The sequence below is a fragment of the Dipodomys spectabilis genome, unplaced genomic scaffold (assembly GCF_019054845.1).
Source record: "Dipodomys spectabilis isolate Male_0828 unplaced genomic scaffold, ASM1905484v1 ptg000002l, whole genome shotgun sequence".
NCBI lineage: Eukaryota > Metazoa > Chordata > Mammalia > Rodentia > Heteromyidae > Dipodomys > Dipodomys spectabilis.
This window is the reverse complement of record NW_024870679.1, coordinates 47,987,395-48,009,626: the sequence shown is the minus strand read 5'-3', so window position 1 is coordinate 48,009,626 and position 22,232 is coordinate 47,987,395. Positions and strand designations below refer to the sequence as shown.

The window sequence follows — 22,232 nt, the reverse complement described above, 5'->3', positions numbered from 1 at the left end:
TTTGAGGATTGCGGATTGAAGCCAGCTCAGGCAGTTAAGTCTATGAGACTCTTAACTCCAATTAACCACCAAAAAATATGGAAGTGGAGCTGTGGGTCAAGTGGCAGAGCACTGGCCTTGAGAGAACAAGCTAAGGGTTAGCACTTAGGCCCTGAGGTCAAGCCCCAGCACTGGCTCAAAAATAAAACAACAAAAAAAGAAACAGCATTCCTTGCTGGGGACTGTCCCACCTCTGAGCAAAGGCTAGATTTTAGTGCCACTGGATCTCCTTTGTGGTATACAAGCTGTACAGCCCAGAGTAGTAGCCTGTGAATGGCTCCATACCCCTCTTCTATCTGCTACTGGTCAATCCAGGGTGGGAGTTTGAGGCAAGAAGGATCCGCCTTCAGGTTCTGCTGAGCCAATCAGATTCTTTCTTGGGATGGAACTAGGAGCCATACAAAATAAGTTGGCAGGAGATCATCTCCTGGTCTCTATTCTGTGACCCCCAAATGTGCTTATCTCTTGATACAAAACCTCTGTGACAGAATCTACTTTCCTCTACACCTCCACATACCAGTCTTTCTAGAGTTAGTTCAAATGGCCTGATACCCACAGGACATGAGAGGCAGAGTTTTCTAGACATGACATTTGATGAGTACTATCGTTTGAATGTGATTTATCCTCCAAGATTCTGTGGGTTGGGAGCTTGGTCCTTAGTGAAGGGCCATTAGGAAGTGACAGGATCTTTAAGAGGTACAGCCTGGGGGAGTAGGGGGTCATTTCAGGTGTGATCTCAGAAGGCTTTAGCTCCAGTCTTTGGCTTCAGGTCTCACAGGCTGCCAGGATTGAGGCCTTCACCAAAGCTGAGTCAATGCTGGTAACAGCCTATGAGCCTCTAGAACTATGAACACACACACACACGAGGGGGGATGAGGATTTAGCTAAGTGGAAGAGCACTTGCATAGCAAGTGCAAGGCCCTGAGTTTGTTCCTCTCCTCTGCCACAAAAAAAAAAAACAAAAAACAAAACTCCACTTTATAAAATACTTGATCTCAGGTAACAGAAAACAGACTAATATGGTAAGTAGCCTTATCCTCTCCCACCTGAACCATCCCCAAAGCCTCTGAATTGTCCTCTCTGCTTCCTTCTGCCAGGCCAGCCACATTACCTACCGCACCAGCTAAGTGAGCTGAGGGAGATGTCTACACAAGCTAGGGATAGAAGAAGGAGGACGCACAGATGTCCATTCATTGGGGGCTGGCCAGGCAGCACTGACTTCTCTACTGGGGAGCTGTGATCCTCCTAAGACAAAGATGATCAAAATGAAGGGGAACTAAGGACTAGAATATAGGCAGTCATGATTTATGAAACTGAAAGACGATGGTCAGCGGAAACCTTCTACTGGTTCCGTAAAGCAACTCCACCTACAGTCAGGCGGCCTAATTCTACATGCTGGGTTTGGCCTAAGATTTTGTTTGAATGAAGAGCTTTGCTTTTTTCATCAAGCATGAAATCATCAACTTGCAAACTCAGATCCAAGCTCCTTAGCATGGTTACAAGGAAGACCCTACCCACCAGGCCACTTTATTCTCTGCTCCCAAGTGACTAGCTGGCACTGGATACTCCATTAGCATAATTCTGCCCCCACCACAACCGACAGAGCTTTTATTTTCCTTCCTTACCTTTTGTTCCTGGTCCTATCTTTGTCTTCTCTGTTAGGCTTCACCTTCTGCTGTTACTTTCCCAAAACTCCACTTACTCACCTCCAGATGGAGTAATTTCGGTTACTGCCTTCCAAAGACCCGGAGGTCATGTCCTTTCACGCTGCACACCCTGTGTCTGGCACGCATGGATGCTGGGTGTTTATTGAGAGAGAACATACCCCACACTTGGTATCACCCCTTCTTCAGAATGCCGTACTGCCCCCCTCTTACTTCCATACCTCAAACTTTCCTGATATAGGAAAGATTCTGAGGACTCCACACAGCCCATAGCCCCGGAGTACTCATTCATTCATTTATTCAATCATCATTAACCACTGACTGAGCACTCATTGTGGGCCAGGAATAAAGATACAGGAGGGGCTGGGAAGGTGGCTCAGTGGTAGAGCGCTTGCCTTGCATGCTCAAGGCCCTGGGTTCGATTCTTTAGCACCACATAAGCAAAAAGAAAAAAGCCGGAAGTGGCGCTGTGGCTCAAGTGGTAGAGCGCTAGCCTTGAGCTGAAGAGCTGAGGGACAGCGCCCAGGCCCAGAGTTCAGGCCCCACGACCGGACCAAAAAAAAAAAGATACAGGAGACCCTGCCTTCAGGAAGCTTACATTCTTAGGGGGTGGGATCAATAATAAAGGAGTAAAGGTTCAAGTTGTCAGATGCTGATAGGAAAAAAAAAATTAACTGGGAAAGGGAGACATGGAATACTGGTGCAGGAACAAGTGGGCCAAGGAAGCAGCTTTGAGAAGGAAAAGCCAGAACAAAAGAACTGAGTGAGCTGGACACACGTCTGTCATCTTTATCAGGAGGCTGGGATCTTAAGATCATGATTTGAAGCCAGCTGGGGCAGGAAAGTCAGTGAGACTCTTATCTCCAATAAACTATGCAAGAAAGCTGGAAGAATGGGCTGGGAAGGTGGCTCAGTGGTAGAGTGCTTGCCTAGCATGCATGAAGCCCTGGGTTTGATTCCTCAGTACCACATAAAACAGGAAAAGCCAAAGTGGCACTGTGGTTTAAGTGGTAGAGCGCTAGCCTTGAGCAAAAGAAGCTTAGGGACAGTGCCCAAGCCCTGAGTTCAAGCCCCAGGACCAGAAAGAAAGAAAAAAACAAAACAAAACTGAGAGGGTGCCTAGTGTGTTTCAGAACACTCAAGAAAGGAGTTGTCCCTTGGCTGTAGGCATGGCTCAGCAGTGTATCACATGAGACCCTCCATTCAAACTCCACCACTAGGAAGGAATAGTTCCCAAGCAGAGCAGACAAGGGGAGCCTGGGAGGAAAGGAGGGCAGAGACAGTGCCAGCAGAAGTAGACCTCTGCTGACGGCAGTGGATTTGGGCTTGTACTCCAGGTAAGACAAGCTAAGGAACTGTGAGCAGGAACAGCAGGATCTCATTTATGCACGCAAAAGATCCCCAGGCTGCAGGGAGAGGACCAACTTGGGGAGGGGGGAATTTGCCACACCTCTAGTTGGGAAGCTAATGGTATAATCCTTGCAAGATATGCCTGCAACTTGCTTCAAGGGGAAGTGGAGGTGGCAAGATGTGATCAGATACTGGCTATATTTTGGCACTGAAAGATCCTTCAGAGATCCATTAATCCTCTGGCTTATAGATAGGAAAACTGAGTCCCAGAGAGGGGCCTGGCTCATGCAGTTGATAATAGCTATTCTTTTGATTTCTCCTCTTTTATGGTGTCTACCCTTACTTCCAAAAATCTTATCCTGGGACCAAGAATGGCCCTATTCCTGCCCTTCCTGCATGTGCCAGGGTGGCACTGGCTCTGAGTATTTCCTAGTTCCCTAGCTACTTGAGCCTGGTGGGGGTCAGAGTCACCTCTAAGGAGGTTTCTGTTCTCTGAATCAGCAGACTTGTGCCAGGGGGAGAGGGGAAGGAGGGAGAGCTTAGTCCTGCCACTTGGTTTTCAGTACTCCCAGAACAGAGAGCCCCAAGAGCTGACAGGGTGGAACAGGAGCTTTGGGGAGGGCAGAGCCCCCAAGGGAGCTCAGGCGCCAAGACTGAGCCCAGCCAAGGAGTTCTGCACACTCAGCCACTGAGAACCCCACCCAGTGGGAGGTTTGCGGGCATAAGGGGGTGGGGGAGGAGAGTTGCAATGCCTTTGCTACCAATAAGCAAAGCAGCATGCAAACATACAGGTCACACCTAGGGTAGTTGGTTACAGCTGCTGAGGGCCAGGCACCTGGTGAGAATCTCAAACCCAGAACCAGCCAGACTAAACCCAATGGAGCCCTGCAAGCTGAGAAAGGCTGGCTGCAGCCTTGGGTTAGGAAACAGCCCTTCAAGTTGCCCAGCTTGCAGTCCCAGCAGACCAAGTCCTCTAAAAGGCAGAAGCCTGCCTGGTGGCTCTGAGAGAGAAGTAAGTATTAGGGAATAGAAAAGAGCTGGGAATCTAGGGCGACAGGTCCTCTAGCCCTAGAGGACCCAGCTCTGTTGCCAGTCTACCGAAGAGTTGGGAAGCAGTCTTGGTGTACTTCTCTGCAGAAGGGTGGAGGAAGGGGGTCGGAGGGACCTACTTCTGGCTGGTTCCGCTGAGAATGGGGTCTCACTCAGGCTTCCCGAATGGGAAGTGACATCCTGGGTAACTTCTGAAGCTGTTAGTCCGGGGAGGGGGGAGTACTTGAATGTTGTGGAGTCTCTGGAGAGGGCCTTTTACATTTCATTTGCATGGGAAGTCTAGATGGGACTTTCTTCTGTCTACAGAACTCTCCCACAGTTGAAGAATGATACGGAAAAAAGGAGGTAGGCTAGACCAAAACAGAACTTGCAATAGCCCATTAACCACAGAAACCGTGCAGATCACGAGAAGGGGACAAATCCTACAGTATCTGGTCCTGATGCTCCCTCTTTTTCTGAGGAAGGTATACCCTGAACGGATCACCGTCAGAGCAAGGCTTGACGCAACTCTGCCTTGGCTGTGGGACCTTGGCCGAGTCAACTATTCCTCTCGAGACTCAGTTCCTTAGTCTGTCTGACGGGATCAATGCTCTCTGGGATCAAGGCTCTGTGGAGGCAGGGGTCTGACAAGCTTGGGTTCACCCCGGGACAAGGAGGCTGACAGCAGGCGGGGGAAGAGGGAGGGGCTCCTGGGGACTCCTCCCCCCCTCCAGGGGTCCTCTGCCCCTGTCGGTTACAGGAGACCCTTTCTCTACCGCAGAGGTTGAGTCCAGCTTCCGGCCCCCCGCGGTCAGGGCGTGGGCGTGAGAGCTGTAGGGGGCGTGGCCACTGCTGTGGGCGGGGCGTGGGCGGGGCTTCGGGGACGCCAGGCCCAGGCGCGCGAGGGGCGAGGACGGCGAGGTCTCGGGTTTCCTCCCCGCCCCACCGGCTTCTTTTTCCGTTTCCAAATTAACAATTGAAAACACGGCGGCCTGAAAGGCGAGCAGCGGGCCAAGCGGAAAGTGTGAAGGTGCCGTGGCGTCCCCGAGACCTGGGACGAAGAGGGAGAACGAAACACCCGGACCGTCCACCGTACAAGGCCGGATGGGGGGGGGCGCGCTGGGCACCCCAGTACCCCACAGCTCCAAGCTCCTGAGTCGAGTCCTGACCGGATCCGGTCCCTGGCACTACCCAGGCTAGAGTCCCAGGACCCAGTGCCAGGCTCCGGGTGGTGCCAGTTCCCGAGGGGACGAAGTGGGGGAGGGGTGCCAGGGCTGGGTTTCCACTCCCGGGCCGAGCGCCCAGGAGGGGCAGGTGCCAGGCAGCACCTCAGAGCACCATCCTTGAGGGCTCCCAGTGTCAGATCGTTTCCCGTGTGACCTTAAGAAATGAAGTCATTTCACTGTACTGGGACTCAGTATCCTCATCTGGAAAATGGGGAGAAAAAGACACACACACACACACACACACACACACACACACACACAACCTTCCCATACACCCACCAAGCTGAGCAGGCATGAGAGGAAGAAACCGAAAATACATGAAGTTGGCTGGTGGCCCAACACAATAGTAACTATTAATTGTGTTGTTAATGATGCTGAATCCTTGGCATTCCACTACCTATTACCATAGCCAAGTGAGCTGCCCACTAATGGGGTTCATGCTTTGCATTCCCCTCCTAAAGCAGGCCCTGATTGATGGATAAAAGAAACTGAGACCGGAAAGGTCCTTGTAAGGAGCTCAAAGTTCCACAACAATGAGTGCAAAGAACTGGGTCCTGACCCCTTGAACCAGGTCCCTGGTATAGAAAGCATGGTCCTGTCTTAGTTGTTTGCTCTATGTCCTGAGAGGCAGGTGCCAGTAAGTAGTAATGAGCAGGGTCCCTGCTTCCAGGCACCCAAGGTCCCAGGAACAGACAGAGAGAGCCAGGGGCTGGACACAAGATAGTTTCAGGTCCTTTCCACATAACACAAGCTCTGTGGATACAGAGACTTTTGGTTGCTCAGTGTTCTTTCTCCAACCTGAAACAAACTGGCAAGGATGGAGGTTCTAAGTGAGTGCTTACTGAGTGAATAAATGTATGAAAGAGCACGACTGGGGGCTGGAAGGTGGCTCAGTGGTAGAGTGCTTGTCTCGCATGCATGAAGCCCTGGGTTCAATTCATCAGTACCACATACACACAAAAAAAGCCAGAAGTAGCACTGTGGCTCAAGTGGTAGAGGGCTAGCCTTGAGTAAAAGAAGCTCAGGGACAGTGCTTGGACCCTGAGTTCAAGCCCCAGGACTGGCCAAAAAAAAAAAAAAAAAAAAAAGAGCAGGAGCAGTGTGTCATTCCCTTGTGTGAAAGGGTTGACTTTGGGGGTAGGGGTTAACATGAGGTGCCCAAGGTAGTTGGAGGAGGAGACAAGTAGGAGGAGACAAGTAGAGAGACAGAGGAGAACTTCAGCATGGTCCCAGAAGGCAGAGTAAAGATCACTCCTTTTTCCTAGCCACCCCCACCCCCACCCAGCTTTCCAGCTTAGGAATCCTGACCTCTCTAGAACTCAGCCCCATTCTCCTGCCCCAGCGACCACCAGTAGTCCAGCCCTCAGCCCCACTCCAGTCTAGTGCCCCTCCCTCACTGACAATCCTATTACGGCTTCAGTTCAGCAATGAAAACCAAGCTCCTTAGACAGTGACAGAGGCTGTCCACAAACCAAACATCAGACACACTCTACTTCCCTGTGGCTGGCCCATTTCCACCTTAGAGACTTTTTGTGAGTGTATGTGTGTGCTGGTACTATTACAGGCTTGAATTCAGGGCCTAGACACTGTCCTTTAGCTTTTTTGATCAAGGCCAACACTCTACCACTTGAACCACAGCTCCACTTCCAGCTTTTGATGGTTAACTTCACAGACTTTCCTGCCTGGGCTGGCTTGGAACTGTGATCCTCAGATCTCAGCCTCCTGAGTACCTTAGATTACGGGCATAAGCCTCTGGCACCCATTGCACCATGAAGACTTTTGTGCTCTCTCCTCTCCTTGAAACCCTCTTCCACAACAAGAACCCTGTTCTGTTTTGGAAAGACTTGCTCTAGCCCCTGGCCTTTGTCACTTTCTTTTCTGACAGTCTGTGCTGGGGGCTGTTCCTTCCTCTGCCTGCTTCCATGCTACCTCTTCCTGGAGACCCTTCCTCTACAGCAGGGCCAGTCTGACTGGCCCAAGTGGATGCTCAGACTGACCAGGAATGCCCAGAAAGCGAACAGGAAGACCCAGGTTGCCAAGCACTTGAGCCTCAGTGACCTGTGACTTCTGCTGGGTCCTGTGAAGCCTGAGGGAAAGGGAGAGAGAGGGCTGATGCAAGCACTCACCTAATGCTGGGGGGGAGGAGAAAGTACAAATGGAAATCTATATACTGTAAGGTTTAAACCAAGCTAACCTGCTATTAAATAAAACACATTCTATCCATCCTGACACATACACCTTCATAATGATCTGGAAAACCATGTTTGAATTTAAGTTTGGGGGCTCCTTGGAGTCCTATGCTGGAATCTGGCAGAGAGAGGACAGCCAGGTCCTGATGCCCTCTGATCTTCAGCCCACAGTATACCTCCATTCTCTTCCCACATTGAGCCTATCTCACTGAGAGCGAGCATGGGCAGGTTCCTGTGGAGCTGGGCCAGGTTCCTTCTACACTGTAAATCAGCTGCCTCTCCTTGGGTTCACATACCAGTGGCTCTGAAATCCAGGATTACTTGGAATGTGTTCAAGAGCAAGAACTGAGGACGACCTATAGGCTCCAGGTATGCAAGGACAAATAGGCTGAGTGGCCAGAATTCTGGACCCCCACTCTAGATGGGAGAAGAGCACTGTTTTGATCCATTCTGTAATGTGTCCATGGTTTTATGTCAGGTTTCATTTTTGACAACTATATCTTCTGCTTAAAACAGGTCAAAATGCTGTAGTCTGGACAAACCATTCCCTTGTCTGGCCAAACGTGGGGAAGCCAAGGTTACCAGGCTGCTGTGACCACAATCATGCAGCGAGCTTCAGCAAACCCAGGGTATGATCCCTGACACTCTTGTCTCCCTTCTGGACTTTAGCTTCCAGGAGCTACACAGGGTCTCCAATGCGACAGTTCCTCCAAGGTGGTAATGCCCAGTCACCATAGGTTTGACAGTGGAGCTGGACCCTCAACTCAGATCACCCAGCTCAGGGTGGATTGAACAGCCAGCCCAGGCCAGAGAAGGAGAGAGAGAGAGTCCTGGTATAAATAACAGTGGGGGGCCGGGATGTTTGGGCCTATCTCCCAGGCGACAGCTGTGTTTACTGCCCCAGCAAGGGGGGGGCATGGCCCACACATTTGCCTCCCTGACTTGTAGCCAAATTTCTCCAGGAAAGGGTGGCCCAGGATTAGCCCCAAACACTCCAACTCTGTACCCTAACCAATTGTCTGCCCCAACATAGGCCCTACAATTGTCTGCCCTAAACACAACCCTAGGCATTTCCCAAATCCTTCAGCCTCAAAGGCTGGCCAGCACTGAAACTCTTTCAGTCCTAAATGCCCAGCCATTTGCCCCACAAGTCCTAGATCTGCCCAAATGGTGGGAGGATGGGGAGTATGAGAAGGGAAGAGAAGGCCCCAAGCAGAAATTTGGATGTGTGCCAGCATCTGAGCTTGGGCCACTGGGCATGGGGCAGGGACAAACCTCTCCCACGGCCCTGGCCAAGACAGAGGGAGGGCTGTAGCCCCTAGAACAAGAGAATACAAATACCTCTCCCCAGACCAGGCCCATCTCATGCCTGTCATGTACTGGGCATTAGATGGCGAGACCCAATCATGGGAAAGTCTAGCAAATGCCTTCATGCCACAGGCAAGGCAAACCAAGGGTAGCAGCTATACCAGGCTCCAAGCATGGGACACAGGATTCGTACAAGCTGAGTGCCAGCCAGTGGGGGCCAGCCAAGTCTACCATTCATACCCACGGCTCTGCCTACCTACTTCATGGGTCTTTCTTGGGATGCCAGCTGATTGGCTCTATGTGCTGTGTCTATCAGAGGTCCTGGGCAGACAGAGCCTTGGGCTCTAGCCCCATCTCAGCCCAATGACCTTGGGCAAGTCATTCTTCTCTGAGCCTCAATACAATACTATCTCCTCCAGGGCTGACTGGAGAACTCAGTAGGACTTGTTAAGCATGAAAGATGAATGCTTACAAGGGGCCAGGTATACTTTAAAGTGATTTGTAGAGCAGCAAGTAAGAGATGGGACCTCCTTCCCAGTAAAAGATAGCATTTTAGACTCAGAGTCTAAGGCTCCAGGAGGTTAAGGAACCTGCTGGGGACCACCCAGAAGGCATTTGAGCCCAGGCCAGTCTCAGTGAGACTCCACAGAAAGGTGGTTGTTTTCTATCACTTGTGGACAAGTAAGCCTCTTGGACTGAGCCTGGACTCCATCTGATCTGAGTGTAGTCCCTGCCCAGTTTGGAGCCTCAGTTTTCCCATCAGGAAAATACAAGAGCTGGGTCCTGTTGGAAGAGCAGAGCTGCCTGGGTTCCCCTCTCCAGACTCCCCACCATCATCTCAGCCAGTCCTCTTCTAAGCCACTGTTCTAGAGATACCCCCCCCAACCACACACCTCATATTCTCAGGACCTGATCAGACACACTTGGGGCTTCCCTCACCCTCCTTGCTTCCACAGCACCCCCAGCTCAGCATATGCCTGCCCCAGGCCAAGGTTTGCATACACTGTGTAATTTTCCCTACAGGCAAAGTCCTAGGGCTCTAGGCCAGCTTGGGGCAGGCAGGACCTGGGCAGGGTTCGTGGGTAGCTGTGGAGCAGGCACTCAGGAGTCTTGGGCCCTGCAAGGAGGCAGAAAATGAGGAGGCCATGTGAATTGGCACACTCAAGGGGTCCCTGTCAGAAGTCTCCCTTTACTTTTATCCTAGCCAGTCCCAGAAAGGAGGTTTTAAACAGGAACCTGCTTGTCATGGCCATGTTCAGTTCCTGTCACCTTCTCCAGGAAGTTGCTACTCATCAGCCTGGTGCTCTCCCCAGCCTGCCCCTTAGCAGATCCAGCCTCTTCTTTGGTCACCTCTGGCCTCTTCAGGGCTCCCACTCTTTTCTTGCTGTCCCTTGAGAATGCCACCCTGGGCCTTCTGAATCTTCACCTGCGCTAGTCCCTCTCCCGGGGAACCTTGTTTCTTGCTCCTCTTTTCCTCGCTGGCTCTCACTCCCATTTGCCTTGTGTATCTCAATGTAAGCCTCTTCCTCTGAGAAACCTTCATTGATGGCTGGTCTTGGCCAATCTGTGCTCCTGCAGAATTGTACAGCTCAGGAACAATGGCACTTAATAACTGTTATCCTGGGAGCCCAGCCCCCCAGGGACGGGGGGAGGGTCTGATTCACTGCTCTGTCCCCAGCACCCACCTCCCCTGAGGGACTGCAAGGGAAGCTTTCCAAAGGAGAGGGAGTGAGTCCCCATGTGGAGGTGGGTAAGAGCAGGATCTTGGACTTAAAAAAGATCCTTGCCTCTAGAGCCAGATCTCTGGGGTTTGAATCCAGGTGGGTTGCTTATCTAACCTCTTTGTGCCTCAGCCTCCTCATCCAAAAAATGGGCCTGCATCACAGAACTGTGGAGGGGACCACATGAGACAGAGAAAAGTTCTCGGAGCAGCACCCGGCAGGCCATGCATGCTCAATAAACACCCACTATTAGTATCTTTATTGTTACTGGGAGCCAGAGCACTGGGGAAGCTGAGCCTTAGGGCAAGGAATGACTGCTGGCCACTGTCCAGCAAGGCCTGGCCTGCAGTGCACTGTGGGCGCCCAGGTCCACTGTAGCCCTGCAGTCGCTGAGCACAGCCAGGGACCCTGCACACGCAGGCTCTGCTGGCACTCTGCTGTGTGCACTGAGCCCAGAGAGCTCAGGCCCTGAGCACCTGCTGCCACTTATGCCTGGGTGGAAAGGGTGTGTGCTTAGCTTGAGGCCATCGTCACTGTGTATTTTTCTAGTCAACACCAATCCCTACCTCTTAGGGTTCCTGCGGGACTCAGTTCTCTGTGAAAAGCACTTAACATACGTGCTACCAGTCAGACCAAGCATCTTATGCCAAGCGCTATGTTGAGGACTCTGAGCCTGGCTCGTGTGAGGACATTATTTTCCCATGGTTCCCTGGGCCTCAGCTGGTACATCTCTGAGCTGCCATCCGGGGATCCTGAGGGAAAGAACTGCCAGTCGGGCCAACCTGCTATTATAGGACCCACCTGCCTCTTCACTGTCTTTTCCACAGGGCTCAACTCAGTGCAGGTGAGGGAGGACAGGAGCCCAGCCCCCCAAGGAAAGTGAATGCCCGGGATGGGAAGATAAAAATATTTTTTAAACGCAACACGCCATTCTTCAGATTACTTTGTGAGCTCTGTGAGGTGGGGAGCTGGAGATGGTATTGTCATACTATGTGGAAGGAAGCTGGTGCCTCAGAGAGGTTCAGTCACCTGCCTGGTATCACACAGTCTCTAGAAAACAAAGGCAGGAGCCAAATCCAACCTGGCAACTCTGAGTACACTGCTACTGAGTCTGGCTGGCCCAGTCCAATTTTGGGCAAGAGCCCTGGGCTGGTCCTGGAGAGCAGGGCCTGAGGCTCCTCTGTTCCCCTAATTCCTCTCTCCATCTGCTCCCCAGACTCCTCCTTTGCTGGCCCCACCGATCAGCTGGAGGAGGTAGGATGCTGCCCAAAACACTTTGGGAACTTCATAAGGTTGTCAAGTTTTTATTTTGCCAAGTAAGGGCATTTAAAAAAATTCTCAGTCCATCGTTTTTATAAAAGAAAGGACATAATCTCACTCCTTTAAATGGAATAAATTTAGCTTCATGAAAAAGTCACCAAGTTGTCCTTATTTCCTTGGATTTTGCCTTAGGCCACGGAAAACCACCTTGGGTCTGCTGATGTGTTAAACAAACCATTTGAAAATCTGGCCTTGGAAGTCAGCGTCATAGTTTCAAATCCTGCCTCTGCCACAAATAAGCTGTGCAATTTGGTGTGCCTGATTTCCCTTCTCTTGTCTATAGAACTAGAACAATAGCAGGGTCAGCCATGTAACAGGGATGAGAAGAATCAGCTGGCCTGGGGTTTGCCAGTGCTCACTCAGGAACAGATCAGTGGTTCCTCTCCTGGGCCTCTAGCTCCACACGGTCCTTAGGATAAGGCCGTCTCTATAGCTCAGTGATCAAGACCTGGCCCTCGGGTCCTTGGCATCTCAGACTGCAGACAGCAGAACTCAAGAGCCCCACCTCCAAGCCTTCACTCTAGCTGTTCCAGCCATCTGGGACATGCACAAGGAAAAGAACCACCAAGGCTTACTGAAGACAGGACTGAGTGCTTTCTCTACTTGTCTCCAGTTGGCAAAACCTTTCTCCTCCTCATGACCAGGCCCCAAGACCACCTTTATTTCCTCGCCCATCTACATCCACTCATTTCTAACCCCATGCCCTGCTCAGGGCTCACAGCCTACACACTCTGATCTCATCACCCAATTGGCAAGAACCAAGAGTACCTGAGGGTGAGAGAAACTGAGCTCTGAGGGTATTGAATGACTCCCCCAGCTGACTCCCAGGGTGGGTCAAAGAAGCAATGGTCCTTTGAAGAACTGGGCTTTGAAGGATGTATAGGAGTTAGTCAGAGGCCATGGTAGACAGAATAGGGGAGGGAAATAAAGCAAGGGGAAAAAAAAAAAGCCCAGGGAGCAATAAACAGAACAGTTGGGGGTTCTGCAGGTCATTTCCGGGGGAAGAAGCAGAGAGTGCCTGGGAGGAGGGCTTTATGATTTGGACACTGGGAGTAGGGTGGGGGGTTTGGTGGGACGAGCTGCGAGTGAGATGCGCAGGGGATGTGTACCTCGCAGGAAGGTCAGGGATGAAACTGGGGAAAGAGGGAAAGGCCATTCCCAAGGAGGTATCCCTTGACGTCACGGGAGATCACCCATGAAGCTATACAGGGGGGAGGACCCCAAACAAGACTGCAATACTCAAAGGCAGAGTGAAGAAGCAGAGGGACTGGAGGAACTCAAGAGGCAAGGAGGAAGCCTATGTGTCAAGATAAAAAGCAGTGGGCTTGGTGGTGCATGCCTGTAGTTGCAGCACTTGAGGCGGCTAAGGCTGGAGGATTGAGATGGAGAGATGGAGGTCATCCTGAGCTACCCTCACATCCTGAGCTACCTTGTCTCACTTTTAAAAAAAGAAACCCAGGGGAGAGGCTGAGGGTGTGGCTTGGTGGTAACACATTTGCCTAGCACGTGTAAAACCCTGGGCTCCACCTCCATCACTGGGAAAAACAAAACACAACATAAAAGGCATGGGAGGGGCTCAGCCTTCTCCTACCCCAGGTTGTACCTCGGTCCCCTGCTGGACATGACTCCACCCTCTGTTCCCCATCCCAGTGTCTCCCACCAAGCTGCCACCAATCCCAAGGTTGGAAGGAGACAAGGGGAATGGACTCAGAGGCTTCTCCCTTCCCTGAGGATGGGAGCTCCTGGGAGGCAGCCTTCTTCCCGCACTACTTTCCAACAATTCCCTTCCACTGAGCTGTATCCTCAGGCAATTAGGTCCCTTCTCCTAGCCTCAGTTTCCCCATCTATACAACAAAGTTGTGGATCTGTTGGAGCTCTGTGGGCTCCAGCTCTGCTGGTGGGTAACAAGATGGGCAAGGGTAGCAAGGCCTGTTCTGGATCTGACCTGTTGGTCCTATCCGCAGGGGAGGCAGTTCCCAGGGACCAGATTCCCATTGTACCGGGGCTGGTCCCTCCGCGGAGGATGCTAGTCTTGAGGCAGGAGCAGAGGTATCCAGATTGTGCTGACAAGGCTGATCCTTCTCCCACCATCACTACCTAACCCTCTGCTCACTTTTCACCCCTCCCCTCCGCCGACAGCCAGAGCCCAGCAAAAAATAAACCCAAAGACGGTGACCAGGACAAGCCTGAGGCTCCCCAGAAGGGTGAAGATGCAGCCTGTGACCCCAATTCCCAGCAGGTCCCCATCTGATCCCCTTTCCAACGTTGTCCTCAATTTTTCCCGTGCTGTAGAAGAATTCCAATCTTGGGCTTGATGAGGACAATTAAACCTTGTCTAGTCTTTCTGGATGGGGGTATACAGTCTTAAAAAGAGTACCTCAGGGCTGGGAGCTGTGTTAGATTCCTCAGTACCACATAAACAGGAAAAACCAGAAGTGCCACTGTAGCTCAAGTGGTAGAGTGCTAGCGCTGAGCAACCAAAGCTCAGGGACAGTACCGAGGCCCTGAGTTCAAGCCCCAAGAATAGCAAAAGAAAAAAAGAATGAAAGAGAAAAGAAAAAAAAAAAGAGTACTTCAGAGACTCCCTCCTATTTATCGGGCAGTTCCTCCTGCTGTTTGACCTCCAGCTCCTCTGCTCCATTAACCTTTAGCAAGCCTCCCCCAGTCCTACTCACTTGGCTTAGGTGTTTGAGAAACCAGAAGAGTGGACCCCAAGATTTCCCTCCAGCTCCCTGCTCTACCTACTCTAGGTGGGAGAGAAGGGAGTGGAACCCCTGATCTCCCTGCTCCTTTTCCTTCCTCCCTTGGGCACTGCCCACAGATTCCCAGTCTCTTGTCCGGGGCTGCCTCTCCTACCAACACCTTCCAGGTGCCAATCCCCAGGGCACAAAGATCTTGCCCTGGCCATAGTTACCCAGAGAACCAGGAGTCCTGAGAGTCTCTATGGAGACTTGAGCCCCAATCAGTACCCTCCTCCAGCCTGCAACTTCCCTTTGGGCAAGCGGGCTCCTAGGCTCCCTTCTCTTCTAGAACATAAGCACCTCCCCCCTTCAAATCCTAGGTCCTAAGACGGAAGCTCCTCTCCCTCCTCCATTCTTCTCTGTGTAGGCAACACTGAGTGTCTTCAACCCATTTTACAGAGGAGGATGCTGAGGCTCAGGATAAAGATGGAATGGGGGATGCTACCTTCAGAAAGAGTAAAAACACATTTGGACTCTTCCCTCATTCCAGAGACCTGCTTGGAAGAGAAGGGCATTTCCCTCCCCTCCCACGGACTCCAGCTACCGCTCTGAGCACCACAACCCTAGAGCCAAATAGCTGCTCCCTGTGGCACACAGCACACTTAAGTCCACACAGACATTGGGAGCCACGGTTGTGGGAGACAATGGAGCCCGGCGGGCCTACAGGCTGGCCAGCCTCCTCGAAAGGACTCCGACACCTCAAGCCTGGCCCAGTGTTGCTGTTCATTGACTACAATTGTAGAGTGAAGGAAGACCCTAGTCCATGCACATCCCAAGGCCCTGGGTGCCATCCGCTCTCCCAGCCTCCCTCTCCTCTGGGATGAAATGAGGATGATGATGGACTCACAGACACAATGGCTGTGAGGGTAAAGTGAGAGAATGCAAGAGGCTCAGTGGAGGTGGGGAGTCATGTACCTGTGGTCCCCACTTCCTGTGGAACAGCTCTGAGGATATACAAAGCCCCCCTTAATCTCCCTAGGCCCCTCAATTCCAGCACAGGGTACTGCTCCTGGGAATGACACTCAGACAGAATTCCCTGCTGAGCCCCAGCCACTAGATGCAAAGAGGAGGCTGGGGAGGGGGTGGATGGGCCAAAGGATGAGGGGTGAGAAAAATCTCAGGCCACTGCCCACTTCTTCGGGCCAGGCCCAGGCTGTAATGCCTCCCCAGCCTGTTCCCAGGCAGCTCGAGCAACTTTGATGGCTCAGAGAACCTTAAATTAATCACCCGCTCAAAGTGCTGCCATCTGCCCAAGAATAATCACCTCCTGAAGCACTCCTGGCTCCCATATTTCGCCTGGGATTGAAGTCAGACTTCCAGCAGGGCTTCCTCAATGAGTAGAAGGAATTCACTATAGAACTGGGGAGGGGTAGGCAGACGATGAGAGGTCTAACCTGACCCCAAAGGGGACCACAAGAAGGAAGAAGAAAAGGGGAGCTGAGCGAGCAGAAGGAGAGGGAGGCAGGTGATTTAGAAACGAGATGGTTTCTCTACGCTTCCACTCTTTACAAAGAACAAATGAAAGGTCGGGGGCTCAAAAACAGCAGACAAGGAATGTGGGTCACACTCAGACAGCTGCCCAAGCCCAACACAAAGTTCAGTCTTCCCTGATGGTTAGGATGAAGAAGGCTGCAGGAGGGAAGGCCTGGTCTGGGAGGCAGAGGTCTTGGTTACTACCTGGCTACGTGTGAGCTTTGAGGAGCTGGACCCCTTTCTAGATAGCCATCACTACAAGGAAGACCACAAAAAGCTGAAAGGAAAGGGGTGCAAGCTTATAGAAGGCCAGCCATCCTGCTCTTCCATAGTTGTAATGCTGCAAGGAGGTCTCCCTCCCTGCAACCCTCCTCTACACACAACAGTCTCAGGTCAGCCTGCAGCCATGGATAGGTAAGGGAAAAAACTGGAGGACGGGAGCCAGCTTGGATCTGTGCTCGGGTCTGCCTTGGAGCCCTAGGCCAAGATTGCCATGAAGCGAATGGAAAAGTGGGAGAAGCTGTGCATTAGTTTCTTCTCCTTGGATGGATACTGTATGTACATGAGGCCATGGTGTGTTCAAGGGATGTTTAGGAGGGCATGTACCAGGAAAAGAAAAGAAAGTGTGAGTACAAGCTGGGTGTCAGTGGGTCACACCTGTAATCCCAGCTACTCAGGAGGCTGAGATCTGAGGATCATAGTTCAAAGCCAGCCGGGGCAGGAAAATCCATGAGACTATTAACTCCAATTTAACCACCAGTAAATCAGAAGTGGCACTGTGGCTCAAAGTGTTAGAACACTAGTCTTGAGCAAAAGAGCTCAGGGATAGTGCCCAGGCCCTGAGTTCAAGCCCCATAACAACAACAACAAAAAATACCAAAAAAACAAAAAACAAAAAAAGTAAGTTCATGGGTGCTGGGGATGAATGACACTAGGATGCTGCTCTAGGGGCCTGGGGTTGGAGTACCAGCTGTGGCTGAATTTGACCTTCAGCCCTGACAGTCTCAGAACAGTTTTAAGTCAGACTCAGTTTCCTTATCTGTAAGACAGAGAGGAGGCTGGGGAGGCTGCTGCAGAACGTGAGAGCGGCTAAGAGCACTAGCATGGTGCCTGGCACACAGCTGCATGCAGTCAGGAATTCCAAATCAAACTCTCAGGGCCACGCTGGGTGGCCACAAGGAGCAAAGAGAATGATCCTGGACAGTCAGAAGTCTTGCAGTCTGGTCCTTTCCACGTGCACCAATTTACCACGTGACTTTGGTCTCCAGGGCCTTAGTTTTCTCCAAATGGAACTGTCAAATGGTGAGGACCAACCAAGTGGAGACCCCTGAACATTCCAGGTTCCTTTTGCCTGAATGATTTCCAACCCAGTTGGTCATCAGGGTAGGAGGCTCCAGGAGAGGGGTCTGGGATTAGGAGTCTGAAGGCCCCAGGAATGGCTGCCACCTCCTCTCCTCCTCATTCCCACAGCTTCTGACCCCAGGGACAAGGCTGAGAGAGGATGTTTACAGAGTCTTAAACCTTCACATAGAGAAAGTCTGCTGGGCAGTGAGGGGGGTGGGGGGCTGGGAGCAGCAGGCAAGCCATATCACAGTGGTTTGGGAAGCAGAGAGAGCCAAAGGGCTTCACTCTGTACTACCCCCTTCCAGCCCTGGGCCTCCAGGGAGGCTAGTGTGGCCTTCGAGAAGGAGCAACATGGGGGTGAGCCTTCCCTGAAAGGACTCAGGAAGCAGAATGGGTAGTGATGGGTACTTAGCACAACTCAGAGAGGCAGGATCTGGAAAGGGTTGAAGGATGCCAAACACCAGGGCCTGGGGCACAGAGGTGGGGGTGGGGTAGGGTGGAAAAGGACTTGGAAGGAGGACCAAGGGCCTAAAGAGGCAGGAAGAGATCGAGAGGCCCCTTGATCTACAGTTCAAAAGGAGAAGACAGGAGTTGGCACTACTCATTTCCTGGAGGCGCAGCTGCTGGCAGGAGAGGATGACTTGGGGATTATCTCTGCCCACTCCCCCCCCCCCCACTTCCCCCCCTCCCGCAGCCCTAGGTGCCTGGAAAAGATGCAGATTCTGTGAAGGGCCCATAGGTACAACTGACAGGTGTGAGAGAAGTGTCCCACCACTCTCCTAAATTTTCTCTTAAAGATCCTTCTTTAGGGGCCCTCCTGGCACAAGCTACATCTCTGGGAAGGGGGTCCTAACACTGGATGTCCCTCATTTGATTTGCCTTTGAGGGAGATGTATGGAGCTCAAGAAGCACTTCTTGCAGCTGCAGTGAATGGCTGAGAAGCCCCACATCTGGAGCTCCTCAAGAACAGGTCCAGGGCTGGGAAGGTGCTCAGTGGTAGAGTGCTTGCCTAGCATGCATGAGGCCCTGGGTTCCATTCCTCAGCACCACATAAGCAGAAAAAGTCAGAAGTGGTTCTGTGGCTCAAGTGGTAGAGTGCTAGCTGTGAGATGAAGAGCTGAGAGACAGTGCCCAGCCCCAGAGTTCAGGTCCCACGACTGACAAAAAAAGAAAGAAAGAAAGAAAAGAATAGGTACAGGGGCTGGGAAGGTGGCTCAGTGGTAGAGCGCTTGCCTTGCATGCCTGAGGCCCTGGGTTTGATTCCTCAGCACCACATAAGCAAAAAGAAAAAAGCCGGAAGTGGCGCTGTGGCTCAAGTGGTAGAGTGCTAGCCTTGAGCTGAAGAGCTGGGGGACAGTGCCCAGGCCCAGAGTTCAGGTCCCATGACCAGACCCCCCCCCAAAAAAAAGAACAGGTACAACAACAGCTCCAATAATAAGATCCATCCCCCTTGGTCTGAGCCAGCTCACAATGGAGGCCTGCCCACTTTGGCCACCTATAGATGCAAGGCTCAGAGAGGCCCAGCTAGCAACACATGATCACAGAGCACTCAATTGGTGGGGCTCTTAGCTCCTTGGCCCCCTTGACCTCTGAGATGGATGAGCAGTTTCCTGAGATTCCCAAATATCTGGACATTTTCACACCATATTTCCTCCCATAAAGCTCTAAGAGATACTTTAGCCCTGGGTTCCTGCTGACAAGTGGTCAGGACAACCGTGCCCCTGGCCAGGGCATTCCTGGCATCCGGAGAGAGCAGGATGTGGGGCAAAGGTGTCAGCAGATTTAGCTCCTAGAGAGGAAGAAGAGGCCATCCCCTAGAAGGTGGCAACGGGAGCTAGTTGGGGTTAGGAATTGGGTCCTTCACCTCCAGTTAACTGTTAAGGGACTAGGAGACCAGATCTGGGGACTAAGGAAGCCAGCTGGATTGACTTCTCTTCCCTGGACCCAGACATGCCTTGGGGGGAAAAAAATCACCTCCAAGCTCATGGAGGGCACAGGTATGCCCTGTCAAAGTCTCAGCCTCCATGGACAGCAGGGGGGCTGCCATGTAATCATTCTTTTTCTTTGTTTGGCAGAGTGCTGGGTCTGGAACCCAAGGCCTCAAGCACACAAAGCAAGTGCTGGGCCTCCAGCCCTCTTACAGCCATTCTCATTGAGCAGCCCTTGCCTCTCCCTTAGACCCCTAACACTGAATTTCACTATTCAGATGGTCATCTCAGGCCTCCAAGGGGCTCTGGTAGATGGACTACTGCTCACTGTTGACCTGGACCCAAAGCCAGACTTCATATCCTGTACATGTCCAAGTCTGCTGGCTGTCTGAACAAAGTCAAGGCTGCCACCCCTAGGCACTCAATGGCCAAGAGAGTTCTCTTTCTTTGCCCTTCCAGGTACTATCTTTCTCCCTTCACCTCTGAAGTTCTATGAGCCTGGTTGGGGGTAGAGGCAAATAAGCAGGCAACAGAAAGAGAAACAGCTAGACTAAAAGCAGGTGGCAAAAGACAGGTAGAAGACTAGCCATTAGATGGACAGGTGGATAGACAGATGGACACAGAGACACACAGCTTACCAGCCCAGCCCATGAAAGAATGAAACAGGCCGGTAGAAAGAACAGTTAGGTGCACATGGACAGGCTAACTCATGTACAGGTGGAAACGCAGCCTGGCAGAGGGTCAGCCAGTCAGAGCTGGGGGACAGTCAGGTGGACAGTCAAGGTGGTCTCCCAGGGAGCCTAATATCAGAGGACCCCACTCTGATGGTGACAAGAAGGGAGTAGTAGTCACGCATTGTGTCTCTAAGGCATCTCCCAGTGTCCCAGCACCAGGCCCAGCCTTTTAACTGATATCGACGGGGCCTCTCATGTTCCTGGCCTGGCCAGGCTGTCCCTCAAGACTGAGCTCTTAGCTGCCAAAATTCGCTCTTTACATCCAAGAGGGGTCAGTGTTTTTGAAAGTTGTAGAAGCCTGGTGAGGGAAAGGAGGGGCTGGCAGTGTCAATGTTTCCAGACATACCCCTCTCCTCTTTCTTTTTCCCCATGTCCAGAGCCAGGCCTAGTATAGCCAGCCAGCAAAGACAGGCAAACTGGGTCCTGCCTGCAGGGCAGAGCTGGGCAACACAGGCAAGGCAGCCCACTGCTTCTGCTTGCCGAAAAGTTGGAGGTAAAAAGGCAAGGCTAATAAAGACACTTGTAAATTTGGAAACAGCACACTGTCCCTAAACAGGACTCCTAAACATCTCCAACCAGAAGAGAGTCGTGAGCTGGGGTTTAGCGTGTCTCTGGATAGGGGCAACTCTCAGGGGAGTCCAGGCAGGATTCCATCCTAGCTACAGAGCTGGGAAGACGGTGGCAGAGAGTGTGAGGCCCAAAAGATCATCTTTGGGTCTGGGGCCCAGGGAGACAGTCGGGAAGAGGAAAAGGGAGCCGCACGCGGTGGCCGCAGACTTTGCCAAGTGGAGGGAACAAGTACCTGGGAGAGAGGCGCAGGGGCTGGGGACGCGGAGGGAGCTAGGTAGAAGCGGTGAAGGAGGAGGTCAGAGCAAAGGGAGTGGGGTCAGGACCGGGAGGCCAGGCGCTAGGGTCGGGAAGGGGATGATACCTGAGGCCCGATCAGGAGGGCGGTGAGGGTCGGCCGCGGGGCTGGGGGGGGGGGTGCGTGGGGTCGGGGACGGGGGTGGAGTCGGGGCGGGGCGGCGATCCCCCGGGGGCCGGTAGGCGCTGGGGCCGCCAGGAGGCGCCCGGAGGGGCGCGGGGTCGCGAACTCACATGAAGACGTGGTAGACGAAGGCCCAGCCGCGGGGCCGCTCCAGCACGTTGTAGACCCAGTTCTGCAGGCGGCGGTAGCGCTTGTGCGCCGTGGACGAGCGCTGGCCGCAGGCGGAGCCCGAGCCGGAGCCCGGCCCAGGGAGGGGCGCGCCCGGCGGCAGGGGGCTGCCCAGGAGGCCGTGGCGGCGCGGGGAGCCGCCCCCGCCCGCCTCGCCCTGCTCGCTCTGCACGGCCGTGAGCGCCACCAGCTCGGCGCGAGGGGCGTCCCCGGGCGGGGGGCCCAAGCCGAGGCGGCGCGGGGGGGCCTCGGCCATGGGCGGCGCCGGTGGGAGGGGGGGCGAAGCCGCTCGGATCCGGGGCGGGGGCGCGCTCGGGGCGCTCAGCGGCACATGGCTCGGACCCGGGATCGGTGGGGGCGATCCGGGGCGCTCGTGGGCAGCGGGGGCTAGGGGCCGGGCTGGGGCCGCGCCGGGGCCGGGGGCGGGCGCTCGGAGCCTTGGAACGGCCGGAGCCCGTACTGACCGCCCGCTTCCCCGGCGACTGGGGCGGCTCTTTCCGACTCCAACTCTCTTATTACGCGCTCCATGCCGCTCGCCTTTCCACCTGCCGCCGGCGCGCCGCTCACATGTCACCCTCCCCCGCCCCGCCCCTCCCCCGCCCGCCCCCGCCCGCCCCGCGGCCGCCTTCCCAAATCGGGAGGGAGCGAGCGAGCGAGCGAGCGGAGGGAGGGGACGCGCGCCGGGGCGGCGGAGCTGGGAGCGCCCGGGCCGGACCGCGTGGCAGGGACAGCGCGTGGGACCGCGAGGCTGGGCGTGTGCAAGCGGTGTGCACGACTGCGGGAGGGGGCGCCCCGTGGCCTTGAACGTCGGCCTCAGGGGTGGGACCGCGTGTCGTGGGTGGTGGTGGCCGCCACCGTGCACGGGACACGGTGTCCGGTGGGGTTCAGGTGTGCGTGGTGCACGAGTGGCTACTGCGTGTGCAGCGCCGGCGTGGGTGGGGATGGCGCGCGCGCGCGTGGGAAGCCAGGTGTGAGAAGTCGGGGCTGCGCTGCGGGCTGGTGGTGGCCGT

The 22,232-nt window shown here is 53.6% G+C and overlaps 1 protein-coding gene across 2 annotated transcripts in view; it reads right to left on the bottom strand.

Annotated features, from left to right (window-relative positions):
- Kcnq4 (potassium voltage-gated channel subfamily Q member 4) overlaps window positions 1-21,709 on the bottom strand; it is a 51,628-nt gene extending 29,919 nt beyond the window's left edge. The window contains exon 1 of one of the 2 annotated variants that reach the window (XM_042675909.1): window positions 21,165-21,709. In XM_042675909.1, coding sequence (XP_042531843.1) covers window positions 21,165-21,478 — 314 coding nt within the window. In that variant the 5' untranslated portion in view covers window positions 21,479-21,709. The remainder of the gene's footprint in view (window positions 1-21,164) is intronic. The other variant, XM_042675918.1, reaches the window with a different exon arrangement.
- Window positions 21,710-22,232: the final 523 nt, after the last annotated feature.